Source organism: Trypanosoma theileri, assembly GCF_002087225.1.
Source record: "Trypanosoma theileri isolate Edinburgh chromosome Unknown TM35_Tth_17_V1, whole genome shotgun sequence".
Classification (NCBI taxonomy): domain Eukaryota; phylum Euglenozoa; class Kinetoplastea; order Trypanosomatida; family Trypanosomatidae; genus Trypanosoma; species Trypanosoma theileri.
The window spans coordinates 423,322-437,096 of record NW_021639859.1 but is presented as its reverse complement, the minus strand read 5'-3'; the positions used below and the strand labels follow the sequence as shown (position 1 = coordinate 437,096).

At 40.4% G+C, this 13,775-nt stretch overlaps 5 protein-coding genes across 5 annotated transcripts; all 5 read left to right on the top strand.

Annotated features, from left to right (window-relative positions):
- Positions 1–121: 121 nt before the first annotated feature.
- On the top strand, positions 122–1,423 carry TM35_000172870 (uncharacterized protein; the record flags this gene model as incomplete). The annotated part of the gene is made up of 1 exon (XM_029026366.1): positions 122–1,423. The coding sequence occupies one exon, from the start codon at positions 122–124 to the stop codon at positions 1,421–1,423; it is 1,302 nt and encodes a 433-aa protein (XP_028882481.1).
- Positions 1,424–1,860: 437 nt separating this feature from the next.
- On the top strand, positions 1,861–5,436 carry TM35_000172860 (serine/threonine protein kinase; the record flags this gene model as incomplete). The annotated part of the gene is made up of 1 exon (XM_029026365.1): positions 1,861–5,436. The coding sequence occupies one exon, from the start codon at positions 1,861–1,863 to the stop codon at positions 5,434–5,436; it is 3,576 nt and encodes a 1,191-aa protein (XP_028882480.1).
- A 969-nt stretch (positions 5,437–6,405) lies between these two features.
- TM35_000172850 (cyclin 6) lies at positions 6,406–6,975 on the top strand (the record flags this gene model as incomplete). Its single annotated transcript, XM_029026364.1, has 1 exon — positions 6,406–6,975. The coding sequence occupies one exon, from the start codon at positions 6,406–6,408 to the stop codon at positions 6,973–6,975; it is 570 nt and encodes a 189-aa protein (XP_028882479.1).
- Positions 6,976–7,886: 911 nt separating this feature from the next.
- On the top strand, positions 7,887–9,308 carry TM35_000172840 (uncharacterized protein; the record flags this gene model as incomplete). Its single annotated transcript, XM_029026363.1, has 1 exon — positions 7,887–9,308. One exon carries the CDS (start codon positions 7,887–7,889, stop codon positions 9,306–9,308), a length of 1,422 nt encoding a protein of 473 aa, XP_028882478.1.
- Positions 9,309–12,108: 2,800 nt separating this feature from the next.
- On the top strand, positions 12,109–13,623 carry TM35_000172830 (polypyrimidine binding protein; the record flags this gene model as incomplete). The annotated part of the gene is made up of 1 exon (XM_029026362.1): positions 12,109–13,623. The coding sequence occupies one exon, from the start codon at positions 12,109–12,111 to the stop codon at positions 13,621–13,623; it is 1,515 nt and encodes a 504-aa protein (XP_028882477.1).
- Positions 13,624–13,775: the final 152 nt, after the last annotated feature.

Here is a 13,775-nt window from a genome sequence, read left to right as displayed (position 1 = left end):
ATATATATATATATATATATATATATATATATAATGCTTTGACACCTTTTTTTTTCTATCTCTTTTGTTTTGGCCTTTATTTGTCCGTTCTTTTTTGTTGTTAGTTCTAGAAGTTCTTCTGATGTCTATGAACGATAGCGAGGAGTGCGAGTTAACAGAAGCGCTAAAAACTGGAGATGTACTTGTAGTTGAAGGACATAGCGGTCATAAGATTCGTCAGTACTGTGATTCTCTTCCTTTTTTAGCTGCTAGGGCAGGCATTTACAAGGACTGTTTGCCAGTGTCATTATTGGTTTCCTCTTTGGAGCATATGTTGGCTTATTTAAACCGTTGTGATTTGTCTCAACGCCACGTTTTTTTCGTTAATACAGATCTATGTCCCATCAATGCGGTGATTTTGGCGTTGCAGAACTGTGGGATTTCCAGTCGTGTGAGAAGGCTTAGATTGAGGAAACTTCATCATAACTGCCCTGAGACACTACAACTGCTACATACTATGGAGAAGGGTAATGTAGAAACTTCAAAAGTGTTTCTTTTAAAGCATTGTTATACTGGAATGGTACAATTTCCACTGATAATTCCTGAGGAAACTGACATTTCTAAACGTGTATCACGAGTATTTAACTCACTTTATTCAGTTTGTGATGCTATAATGGGAGATGTGCACTCTTTCTACGCAAAATGGATATCGGTTGATGATGGGAAACAATGGACAGATACTTACATATTTGAGCGAATATTGCCTCCCATCCCTTGCAAAGTTCAACTTATATCGCTTCGAAATGTTGTGGAATCAACTTTGCGAAGGGATGTTGTGCTTTTTGATGTTAGCAATTACCGAGAATGTATTGAGCGTGTGGCTCTTTGTTTTCCTTTTTCCCCATCAGAAATGGGTGGTACCAGTGAGGTTTTTAGTAGACTTATTGCAATTGTTAGGAATATGGGTTGGATTCTTGTGTCCCAAACTGCCACACCATCATCGTGTGAAATGCCGAACAGAGTTATTCATCTTTGGCGTGGCGCACGTGTAGCTTTTAAGGATGGAGGTATGGGGAGCGTTGTGGGTTTTAAAAAGGAAACTTTCCCTAAATGGGAAAGTAATGTAGAGTGGCCTCTTGTGGTACGTGATGATGAAAAGAGTGCCAAAATTGTACTACCCTCTCTTGTTCCCTTGCATAAATTCTCAACCTTTCAAGTCTTAGAACTACCTCTTCGATATGGAGACACAATAACTGCAGAGCAGCTATTCCGCACACCCTACTCCTCTCTTGTTGGTCGTTGCTGGTCTATGCGTCCAAGTCTCTTCATTGGTCATCTTCCTCGCTTGCGTTGCGCCCTCACATCAGTTCCATCTTTGTCACAGATAACATTAACGAGTCCACTCCCTTTGGGGATGATAATGGCGGTCGAGAAGCGATGGTAATAATTCAGAGTGTTAATATATAAATAAATCGTGTTTGAGAGTGAAGAAGGAGAAAAAATAGATAGATGGAGTTCTGCGTCGGGTTTAGTTTGTTTGTGTTTTCTTCTGTGTAAGCTTTACATTTATATTAAATGAAATGAAGAAAACGGGAAAAACAGAGAAAAACATAATTATGACATAAGGGTTTGGTAATTTCTTATTTACCTTTTTTTATGTGGGGTGAGGGTGGGTGAGGGAAGTGTTTCTGGGGTGGGTGGGATTAATAATTGTAATAATAATAGTAATGATTCTGCCATTTTACTGTTTTATTGTGTTTCTTCTGTAAAAAAAAAAAAAAAAAAAAAAAAAATCAAAAGATTTCCTNTTTTTTTTTTTTTTTTTTTTTTTTTTTTTTTTTTTTTTTTTTTTTTTAAGGGTTTTCAATTAAGGTCTCAAAAATGACTGGAAATCTTTCAGAGAAGACAGTGGAAAACAAACCAACGGAGGCTTCGGATGCCTTACATACTTCTGAAGATGGAGTCCGGAATCCACTTGATACTTTCGCCCCGAAAGTCGCTCCTATTCAGTCCATGCCGTCATTTTCACTATATGAAGGGACTCACTCACCTGCGGAGTTGAACAAAAATGATGGGGTAATGGTGGCAGAAGAGTTGGAGAAGCCAACTGAATCTACGACTAAAAAGGGTGGTTTTCTCATAGGAACTGTCCTTGCGGTTGCACTTGTTATATCTTTTGGAGTAATTATAGTTGGCGCTGCCGGTTTTGTCCCTGGACATATTGTTGGATTCCAAGCCGTCACGCGAACTGCAGAGCTTATTCAAAGTGAAGCTGTTAAAGGTGTTATTATTGTCATGCGATCAACTATATTACAGCTTCCTGATTTTGCACACACAGTAACTGCCAATTATATGCGGAACCAAACTGCAGGGTACACTGTAGACGCTTTCCCCTCTAAATCTTCAGATCTACTATATTCACTATTGAGCGTTCTTTCAACATTTCAAAATACTATATCTTTTTTTAAATTTATGTATTTGAAGGGTCTTTATGGTGTTGCGACTACACCTTTTGACCATTCTTTGACAGAAGAAGATTATCTTCTTGGTTCCAATAGTGGAGAAAGCGTAGTTGCACCAGGATATGCATATAATCCAACGACGTTGGTTCCCATAGTACCTGAATCACTTTTTAAATGGGATATTCCTGCAGAGTTGGCGAACCCAGATGGAGGGTTTAAATCAATCGTTGTACCATGGGAAAACGAAGGGAGTCAAAGGCGCTGGCTTCCTGATGAAATGAATACTACTGGTTTTTACTTTAACTTTGTAATTCCCTTTAATGTTAATAATTATTCAGGAATGTGTGAAGTAGCTATGACAAGCAATCGACTACTACAAGATTCAAAAGCTCTCATCACGACTTTGCGAGAAAACGGACGGGTTATGGTTTTTGATATGAAACGGGATGTCGTCATTCTAGATAGTTGGGGTGAACCTACTACGTGGTGGAAAGGTAATCTCAGTGACGGTGTACATTTTTATCATCTTTCACTTGGTGAAATAAATGACCCTATTGCTCGTGCTGTTGTAGGTCAGATAGAGAATCGCAAGGACCAAGTCGATTCCATTGTGGATAACACAGTGGAAATGTCTTTCCCTTATGACCATAGTACTGTTAGAGCAAGTGTTGCACGTGTTACTGATAAAAATGGATTGGATGTTTTATTATCTGTTTCGGTTCTTCAATCCGATTTTGTTTCTGGAATAGTTCAGGCACGTGTTATTATAATTTCAGTAGTTGTAGCAATTGTCGTAATATCAACCATCATCGCTTTTGTGGGAGCCTGTTACTTGGTTAAACCATTGACACGTCTTGTTACAGCACTTAAGTTGGCATCTAACTTGGAACTATCAGGTGATGATAGTAAAATGGTAAGCCGATCAAGAATATTGGAAGTTGAAGAAATTCAGACTGATTACCTAAAACTAAGACGTCAATTATTGGTACTCCGAAAATTCGTTCCAGAAGCTATTTTGGCTCGTGTTGACTCAGCTTCTGAAGCAGGTGACAATATTTCACTCACGGAAGTGGGAATTTCCAGTGTTGTAGGTGCCTCGCTTATCGGAGATGATTCTACTTCTTCACGACCTGTACAAGGTGCAAATGTAACTCGAGATGTCAGACTAAACAGTGACATCTTTAAAGAACAGTTAAATGAATTTTCACCTAAATATTGCACTGTTGTGGCTATTGAAACACACACAACAAAACTATGGGAAGACCATAGAAAATATATGAATATATTGATTTCTACAGCAACTGCACATTCGGGTTGTATTGAAATACTTGGAACAGACACAACAGTTGTAAGTTTTGGTGCTCACGCGACAGTTCCATTACATTCAGCAAAGGGTGCCCGTTTTGCCTTTGAACTACTAAATAATCTTCTTCCTTACGAACGAGAAGCTATTACCATAGTGATGGAGTCTAACGAATTTTTAGTGGGAACATGTGGCGCCATGTCACGAAATGCACGTGTCCTTTTTGGAACAGAATACTTGTTTGAATTGACAAAAGCAATGTATGCAGCTCGCTGCAAGATTTCAGCAACTTCTGGTATGGCTTCACAGTTACAGGGATACCAAACTTATCCTGTTGATTGTGTTCTTACACCTTCTTTAAGGCTACCAGTTGTACTATTTGAAGTACGATTAAAGAAAATGGGTGCCACACAGATTTTGAGTTTAGTAAAGCATTTTCGACTTGGATTTGCAGCAATGCGGCAAGGAAACTATAAGCAAGCTATATCTCATTATCAACGAATAGGAAGGTCTGATATTCAGGCTCGTCGATTTATTCGACTTTGTGCACAACACTGTATGGACAAAGATTCATCACCATATGTTCGTATAATGGGAGATTCATATGATATTCAGAGTCCTCTCCTCGACGAACCTGCAGAAGAAATGGGTGATGAACCGGTAGTTCAAATGAAAAAATCAAGTGAAGAAAAGTCTGCCTTTCAACAACAAAATGACGATAAAGAATCATCAGGGTCGAACAGTTCTGCGTTGTTTCAAATGTATAACTCATCCTCCTCCTCTGAATCTATTCAATCTCTTGCCGATGGTTGTAATGGAGCAGATGATGTGCCTATTTCCTTGACAGATATGAACCATAAAGTGTGGATTCGTTCACTGAAAAAGATCAGTGAGGGTGCTTTTAGTGCCGTTTTCCTTGGTATGTCAGAAGATGGCGTTCAGGTAGCGATCAAGTGTATCCCACGTCGGCGTCGTGATATCATGCAAGAGTCTCTGGAGGCTGAGATGAATGTTGCGTCTAAGCTGCGCCACCCTAACATTGTTCAATATGTTTCATGCAGTGTGGTTCAATCACACCTTGCTATTATAATGGAGTACGTTCCTGGTGGTTCCTTGCACACAGTAATAAAAAACTTTGGACGAGTGACTCCACTTGTTGCTCGACGATTTACTGTAGATATTCTAAATGGTCTAAACTACCTACATGGGCTTGGGATAGTGCACTGTGATGTGAAGCCGCACAACGTGCTGCTTGGGATGGATGGTGTGTGCAAGCTGTCGGACTTTGGCTCGACCATCTCCGAGGCGGCCGACATGGCCCGCACTGCCGTTGATGAGATGACGCTGCGAGGGACGGCGCTCTACATGGCCCCGGAGGTCGCCCGCGGCGGCCGCTGCACCCCGCAGTCCGACATCTTTTCGCTCGGCATTTCGCTGCTAGAGATGCTGCTGGGGCGGCTGCCATGGCGCTGGAGCAGCACCGCCCCGGAGGGAAGTGACGCGGCCGCCCTGCACACACTACTCCACCGCGATACTCTCTTTGTGCAGAACCTCTCACGCGGTTATCTGGAGCCTGAAGTGCCCGACTCACTGGACCGTGAAGTCGCCCTCTTTGTACGCGCTTGCTGCAACCCAGATCCCTCCATGAGGCCATCTGCACTAGGACTCCTCTCATATGCTTTTATACTATAATGCGCTATGGGTTGGTTATATACTTTTATGTAATTGTTTTTGCTATTATTGTATATAATTATGTTTATATCGGTCTCTTTTTGTTTGCTTTTGAATGCGATAGCATGTTTTTGTGTTTTTTTTTGTTTTGTTTTGTTCCCTCGTTTTTTTTTTCTAAAAAAAAATTGTTCTTTTCTTGAGAAAGGGAAAGATTTTTTTTTGGTTATTCTGAGGTTTCGTTGTTTTCCTTCGTTTTTCATTATATTCAGCGTTTAGTGAAACTCTGTTTTTTGTTTGAGTTTTTTTTTTTTTTTTCTTTGGTATGATTTCCGTGAATGTACTGAGAATTTTTTCCCTGAATGGATCTATGTTTCGTTTTATGTCGTCGTTTATCTTCTTCTGATCAAGGTGGATCATCTTTGTGCCCTTCCTAATATGATTTTTGTGCGTGATTTTTTTTCAAGAAAAAGAAAAAAAAGTGAATGGAGTATAATTTAGTCAAATAGTGTTTTTTTTTTTTTTCTGTGTTAGTATTACACTCTTGGGTAAAATGTTTAGAATTCTTTGGAGCCGGTAAAAGATAATATTACTCGGTCTTTCTGTATGAGTTGCCACCTCCACGCGTTTTTCTCTTATTATTATTGTTTTTTTTTTCACCTTCGTTGTTCTCTCAATCTTTCCCTGTTACCTTATTTTTCGTGTAGGTAAAGTCTTCAGAATGTTGGTCCAGGATGTTTTTAAAATGAATTTTGTTTTACCTTTTTTATTTTGAATTCTTTTTTCTTGTTTCTCTTTTCTTCTCTCAGGGGTGGTTGATAGGATTAATACCCCGCATATCAGCTTCGCTGACTTGATCATTACTTTTTATTCTTTAAGGACATTAGCGCTACTATCTGGAGTTTTTTTTTTTTTATATTTTGATTACCCTATCTGACACATTGATAAAGAGGGTGAAGAAAAGGAAAAGAAAAAGGGGTTTGCATTTCTCTTATGATTGTGTCGACGCAGGAGAAGCAGTTAAATAAAGAAAGAGAGATGCACGTATTGGCACAACTAATGGCAATGGCTCTGCAGCAACGATGCAGCGAACAGCGTGAGTTGGAGTCTATCCACCAGACCTCATTTCACAGTAGTCGTGTTCCGCATATTTCTCTGCGGGACTACATTGGTCGTATAGCCAAGTATTCTGGTTGCTCCCCAGAATGTTTTGTGTTGATGATAATCTTTATTGATCGATATGTGGCTGCAACAAACTGTCCAATCACTTTTCGCAACATACATCGACTAACGATAACAGCCGCTGCTGTGAGTGCGAAACTAACGGACGACATTTATTATAGCAACGCGTATTACGCAAGTATTGGGGGAATCAGTAATTCAGAGCTAAACAGGCTTGAACTGGAATTTCTTAAGACCATTGATTGGTACACCTGGGTGGACCCAGTTGATTATTGTACATACTGCGAGCAGTTACAGTCTCGTTACCTGAATTCTGCTTGTGTGTCTCCATCTGATGCCCTTGGAGTTGTTACTACAGCTGGGAATGGTTTAGAAAGTTAGTAATACTTGTTATACAGTACAGCTGATATCGCATTTGTTCATTATCTACATTTTTTTTACTTTTTTTTTGCATCTCACTTGTTTCTTAAGTTCTGTGTGCAACAGTTGTGCAAAGAAGGGGAAGTAACTTGTCGGTTTGTCTGCCCTTGAAAGAATGAGAGTGAAAAAAAAAAGAGAGAAAGATAAAGAATTATGTGTCCCATCTTTTTAGTTGGTACTCTACCTAATGCAGTGAGGGAGGATGCATGTTCCGTGTTGATCTTCTCTTGATTATTTATTATTATTATTATTATTATTATTATTATTATTATTATTATTATTATTATTATTATTGTTGTTTTTCTTTTTTTTGCTGGATGAGAGCAACAGCGGGGCTGTTGGTGCGTTGTATCGGGGAATACACATCTTTTCTATCTTAGCTGGTCGTTATCAGTGTAGGGATATGCTGAAGATAGTTATTTGTCCATTTTTATTTATATTTTTGCGGTGCCCCTGGTGGCGTGACTTGTTTCAGTGTGCCCATGTACGTTTTGTGTGTATTCCTTGCATATGGATATATACATATATAGATATATTAGCACATATACATGTATACGCATATGTTTTATCCTCTATGGTCTTCTTTGCCTAGAGATCCACATATGGATCACGCCATCTATGCTTCCCCTTTAGGGGAATGAGTCTGCACATGTTTCGCCACACAATTGCTTTTTGTGGGTTTCACGTATTTATCTGTATGTGGTGCGTTTTCTTACACCCTTTATTTAAAAATCTATGTATTTTTTTTTTCTTTTTTTCTTCTCTTCTTTGTCTCTTTTTTCTTCTTCCTCCTGTGATATTTGTGAATTTGGTATAAGAACTAGTAATTTCTCTTTTTGTTTATTCATTTGTATCCGTGATCTATCAGAAGAATGCAGCTTGGTTATGCAATGCGTGGTGGACGCGGCGCTGGTCGTGGCCGTGGTGGAGGGTATGACTACAGAGGTCCGATGCAGCAGCCATACATGGGGAGCAGCGTTCCCACCGATACATTGTGTGTGCGTATCAGTGAAATACGACAACCTGTAACGGAGGATATGATGTACCGCGTGTTTGGCAGCATTTCTACGAATCCTCGACGTTTGCAGATTACTCCTTCTACAAATCCCAATGAAACCGTTGTCATGGCACAGTTTTCCGATTCCTATGCTACCCAACGTGTAATGGAGAACCTCAATAATCGAAATATATTCAATGATGGAAACAAGATGGTTATGAATTATGCCACATGGGAGCCTGCCCCAGTGCTTCCAGCGCCACAGACAGCTGTCTACGGCACTCCTGCCGCGGCTTATGGAGGAATGCCTCCCGCACCTAATATGATGTATCCACCGCAACAACAACAACAACAACAGCAGCAGCAACAGCAACCACAGCAACAGCAACAACCCTCTGTGTATGTACACCCACGTCAACAGATGCCCCATATGCAGCAAGGCCAACCTTCGCAAGGGCGTGTAGGATTTGATCAGCCGCGTGGTGGTCGCGGTCGTGGACGCGGCGGTGCGGGTGGACATCGCGGTGGCCCCGGGGCGATGGGCTTTGACCCAATGGTAATGGGATACCCGCACATGGGATACCAGGGAATGCCGGGCATGATGCCCATGGCGGGCGGTATGATGAATGCATATATGTCGCAGAAGCCGCTGCCGAACTCGCCGACGGTGTTCCTCAGCGTGACAGTAGTGCCAGAGACGGAGCCGCTGCAATCCATCTTTACACTTCTTGAGGCCTTTGGTGGGGTGGTGACAATACGACGCAATCACAACAAGAAGGAGATCTTGACAGTAAAGATGGCCTCCATTCCTGAGGCGGACAGTGTGGTGCAGTATATGCGGAAAGTCCCCTTCGCCGGTGGCACCGTCAGTGCAAAGCGCTTTCCGACATACAACGAGCGCACGCCCTGCACAGACGACGGAGATCCACGCGATCCCGCCACCGCTCAGTACGACTTCACCACCGCACGTCACCGCAGTCCTGGACAGCGCAGCAAGTGCCACCCATCCAATGTGCTGAAAGTAACGGGATGCGCAGGATACTCCGAGGCAGATGTAATGACATACTTCACCAGCGAAAACTTCTTCCCCGACCGTATCATCAAAGATGACGAGGGTGCCTTCACGCTCCAGATGGCAGACACAGATACCGCCGTAGCACTGCTGGTCAAGTGTCATAATAACGTTTGCGGCGAAGAGCGTTCTAACGTGCTGTTTGTGGAGGGTCCAAAGGAAAACAACGACAACAACAATGGTGATAATGCGGAGGGGAATGGAGACAAGAACGGTCATGCGTAAGGCATGGTATCAACGTCCTGACCCACCTTCACCGCGGTGAAGGAATAAAAATATGAGCGAAAAAGAAGGGAATATATATATATATATATATATATATTTCTATGTGTGCTTATTTATTTATATAATAAAAAAAAAAAACAGAGATAAGAAAACAAGAACAAAGAGAGAAAACTAATGGGTGCCTACTGGATTTCCCATTGTTTTCCCTCTAATAGAGTGTAATGAGGGCATTCTCATGCATGCATATCAAGAAGGAAAGTATGGAAGTAGGAGAAAAAAAAAAAAAGAAAGCACAATTAAAGGTGATAGTATTTCTCTCTATGTCGTAATAAATTAATTTTGTTTGTTGCTCATGCATGTTGATTTCTTTTCTTTGTAATCTGTGAATGTCTCAACCTTTTTCTTTATTCTTTTCGTCTGCATCTTGTATCATTGTTTTTCTTCTTTTTTTTTTCTTTTTTTTCGTTTGCTTCATTTCTTTTCTTTATTTTTTCTGTGTTTTTCATGTGTCAATGAAATTACGGGTATACTACCATAAATTACCATCGCACTCTCTACTCTCTTATTTGCTTCCATGTTTTGGCACTTGTGTTACTATCGTTCTGTTGTCCATGTGTCTACTCGTTTTACTTTTATGACTTGATTTGTTGTTATTTTCGGAAACTACCAATTACAGGTGAACGACAGAAATACGATTGTTCTCACATCATCCGTGCAGCAGCAAAATTGGAGGGTTCAGCGAGGAAATGGTACTTTTTTTTGTTTTAGCGTGCAATAAGTTTTAATTATTTCTCTACATTGCATATTGTACAAAATGCTGTAGATATATATATATATATATATATATATATACATATGTTTTTTTTTAAAGAAATATTTTGTTGTAGTTTTAGTGTCGAACATTATCATCATAATAGTCTTCGGAGGTTTGCTTGATTGTTTCTTCTTGCATTGTGATTTCGTTGAATGGATCTGTACCTTTCAGAGAAGATTGTGTTTGAAAAAAAGAAAAAAAAACTTCAGTTCCAAACATCTAATTATCTGACGATGAATTAAAAAAAAAAAAAAAAAAGAATCGTCTTGGTAGATCGTAAAGAGGTGAAACACACATTTCTATTTGCGTCGTGTTTATTCTATTTTGGACGTCTATTAAGTGTTATGTGGCTCTTATCCTGTTTTCTCACTTAGTGACGTTTTTTTTTTTTGTCTTTTTGCGCTACATTTCCTATTACTTATACTGGGTACTCGCGGTGCAGACTTTGTTGTTCTGGGCTTCTATCCTTATTTGAATTATGCTGATTTCTCAGGAGTTAATCTAAAAATAAAAAAAAAATAAAATAAAAAAAAAAACATACGCACAAAAACACACAAAGATGTATACGTGTGCATTTCTTTGCTTCTCTGTTTCCTAATGGCGATAATAGTTGTAATAGTGCAAAAAACAGTAAGATTTGCAATTTCCAAGACTTCTCTATAGATGACGTGGTATCACCCGCTTCTAATGAAGGTGTATATTCCTCCCTAGGTATGTATGTCTTGAGTATGTTTTCTTTTTTAATTGTTCTTTATTAATTTTTTTTTTTTATAGTTCTTGTTACCATTTCTTGTGGTGCGTTTTCTCTGTTGCTTTTTGTTTCTTCTTTTGTTCTTGTTCCGTTATTCGATTAGCATTAGACCATGGTCACCGTACCGTATCCGGTTCCCGTGGGAAACTCGGCGTTTTTCTGAGTGGGATATACGCACGATATTTCTAATTCCTTCTGGAGTTCACTATACAGAATTGATGCTACCTTGCCTTGGTTTCTTTTCCATTGCTTGTGGCCACGCAAATTGGTTGTATAGCAGTGAGATGAGCCGAGTGTGAAACCTTAGTCTATGTTTGTCGGTGTGTATGTTTCTCTGTGAAGTACGGTTTGTGTGACCTGCTAGTGGAAGATTTATTGTAATATATATATGTACTTATTTATGGTGAGAGAGGTGGAGATAGAGAGATAGAGATAGATAGATAAAGAAGAAAAACAGCAACAGTAATAACTATTCTTTTTTTTCTCCATTCATTTTTTTTTCTTTTCGTTGAACTAATCTCTATACACGTTGTAACTGTCGTCGGGTGCTCTCAGTGTACAAGGCGTAGTTGTTGCTGCGTAACGGAGATAAAACAACAGCAACAAGGCAAACTAAAAAGAAAAAGAAAAAGAAAAATTAAAAAAAAAAACGACACACATTTTCACAAGCTGATAGAAAACACTATAAGGAAAAATATATAAGTTAAAGAGGCAAAAACCAGGAAAAGAAGGAAGAATCCGCCTTGTGAGGAAAAAGGAGGAATCCCCCATCCCCCCAAAAAACAAAAAAACAAAAAAAAACGTGAGTAACAAGAAGAAAAGCAAATAGAAGGACCGACTTCGTGACTGCATTAGAGAAGCAAAGCAAAAAAAAAAAAAGGCAAATACACCGTTCTCTACGCGCAATAAACTATACGAAACGGAGAGGAAAACGAGGCGAAATACGCAAACGAAATAAAAAAAAAATAAAAAAATAAAAAAAAAAAAACGCAAACAAACGGAAGAAAGTGTAAAGTGTCACGGAGTGACTTGGGCGTACACGAGTGCTTGAAATCCTATTCATAGTTTGGTACTACGGAAAGTCCCCAACAGTGAGAAAGGAAGCAAACGGAAAGTAAAAAAAGAAAAAAAAAAGAGCGAAAAAAGAAAGAAAAAAACCAATTTCGTGTGCTTGGCACTAAAAAGAGATCGTCTGAACGGGGTGAAACAATAAAGTAAGAAAAAGGATAAAGATGATGTCTGTTGTCTTGAGAAACATTCCCCCTCACTGTCAGGAAGATGATCTTCGCCGAGCACTGCTTATCTACGGCACCGCAGTAAACGCTGCGATTATTCCTCATATGCGTCAAGCAACTGTAACGATGCGTACACCGCAAGAGGCCCGCTTCCTTCTTCACCAGGGAAGTATTGATCTCTTTGGACAGTCTGTGACCGTGGAACCCGCATCCTACGCTGGAGGTGGTAGTGCGCCGGCGTTGATGCCCCCACATCTTGGTGGGGCCCGCATTAATGTTGTGGTGGAGAAGTGTACATATCCAGTGACTAAGGATTTACTCTCACAAGTTTTTGGCATGGTGGCACCACCCGCAAATGTGGTTTGTGGCCCTTCAGGTACGACTACAACTGGGTGGGTTGAGTATGCAGATATTTCTACGGCTCGACGTGTACTGCAGCAACTTAATAAAAATCCTATTTACCCTGATTGCTGCTTTATGACTTTGACACTTGATCAAAGTGGTGTCGCTCCCTCTAACATGGGTAACTACGTTCCAAATTCCATGCCTTATGCACATCAACAACAACACCAACACCAACAACAACATCCAATGCAACCAATGCATTCTATGCCATTCGCTCATGCAAACTACGGTGCAATGCCTGGTAATATGATGCAACGCGGTGGAATGGGAGGACGTGGACGTGGACGTGGGGTTGCGATGGGTCGCTACGGTAATCCATACGCCCCAGCAGGAGCGGGAGCAGCAGCAGTTGCAGCAGCAGCAGCAGGTCCGGCAGCACACGCTTCATATGGAGCTGGTTCATACGGTGTTCCTACAACTGATGCTGTGGTTATTGTCAGTAACGTACCAGAGACAGTCGCCCTGCATGACCTGTGGGTACTTCTTGAGGTCTATGGTAATGTGAACTCTCTCAAGAGACAGTTCAGTTCAAAGACAACAGTAGTTGCCCATTTTCAAAATGTTCATGATGCTCGTCTCGCTGTACAGCATCTACAAGGTTGTCCATTCCACGGTGCTACACTTTCTTTGAAACATTTTGCTGGATATGTGGAGCGGGGTGGAAGGACAGAGTGGAACAGTGGTCCTGCAACAGATCCTGCAACTCATGCGGTTCTTTTTTCAAGTGGATATCATCACCGAACAAAACCCACTGCCGCATTTAATCCAACAGGACGTGTTCGACCTGGCAAGAATCTTTTTATTTCTAATCTTACTGAAGCAATTACGGATGATGATATAAAGGAAGTATTTTCCAAAGCAGGCTTTGAGCTAGAAGGGTATTTTCGCAAGAGCCCATCTGTTGCTATTGTTAGCTTGAACGATATAGAAACGGCTGTACATGCTCTTATTGCGGTGCACTCTCAGCAACTGAAGGAGCGATTTTTGCGGGTGACATTTTCTCATTTCCCTCCAGGTCCCCGTAGTAACGGTGAGGAAGAGAATGAGACTGCACCACAGGAACCTAAGGAGGAGAGTGTTGTGGAGGAGGCAAACGAGGAGAAGGAGTGAGTTTCTCTCCATTCGCTTTCATTAGCAGCTCTTTTTTTTTTTCTTTTCTTTATTTCTATTTGATTCATTTTTTTCATTTTTCTCTTAACAAAAAAAAAACGAAGAATAACAGATGATAGATAAACTATCATCTATTTTTCTTTCTTTCACTT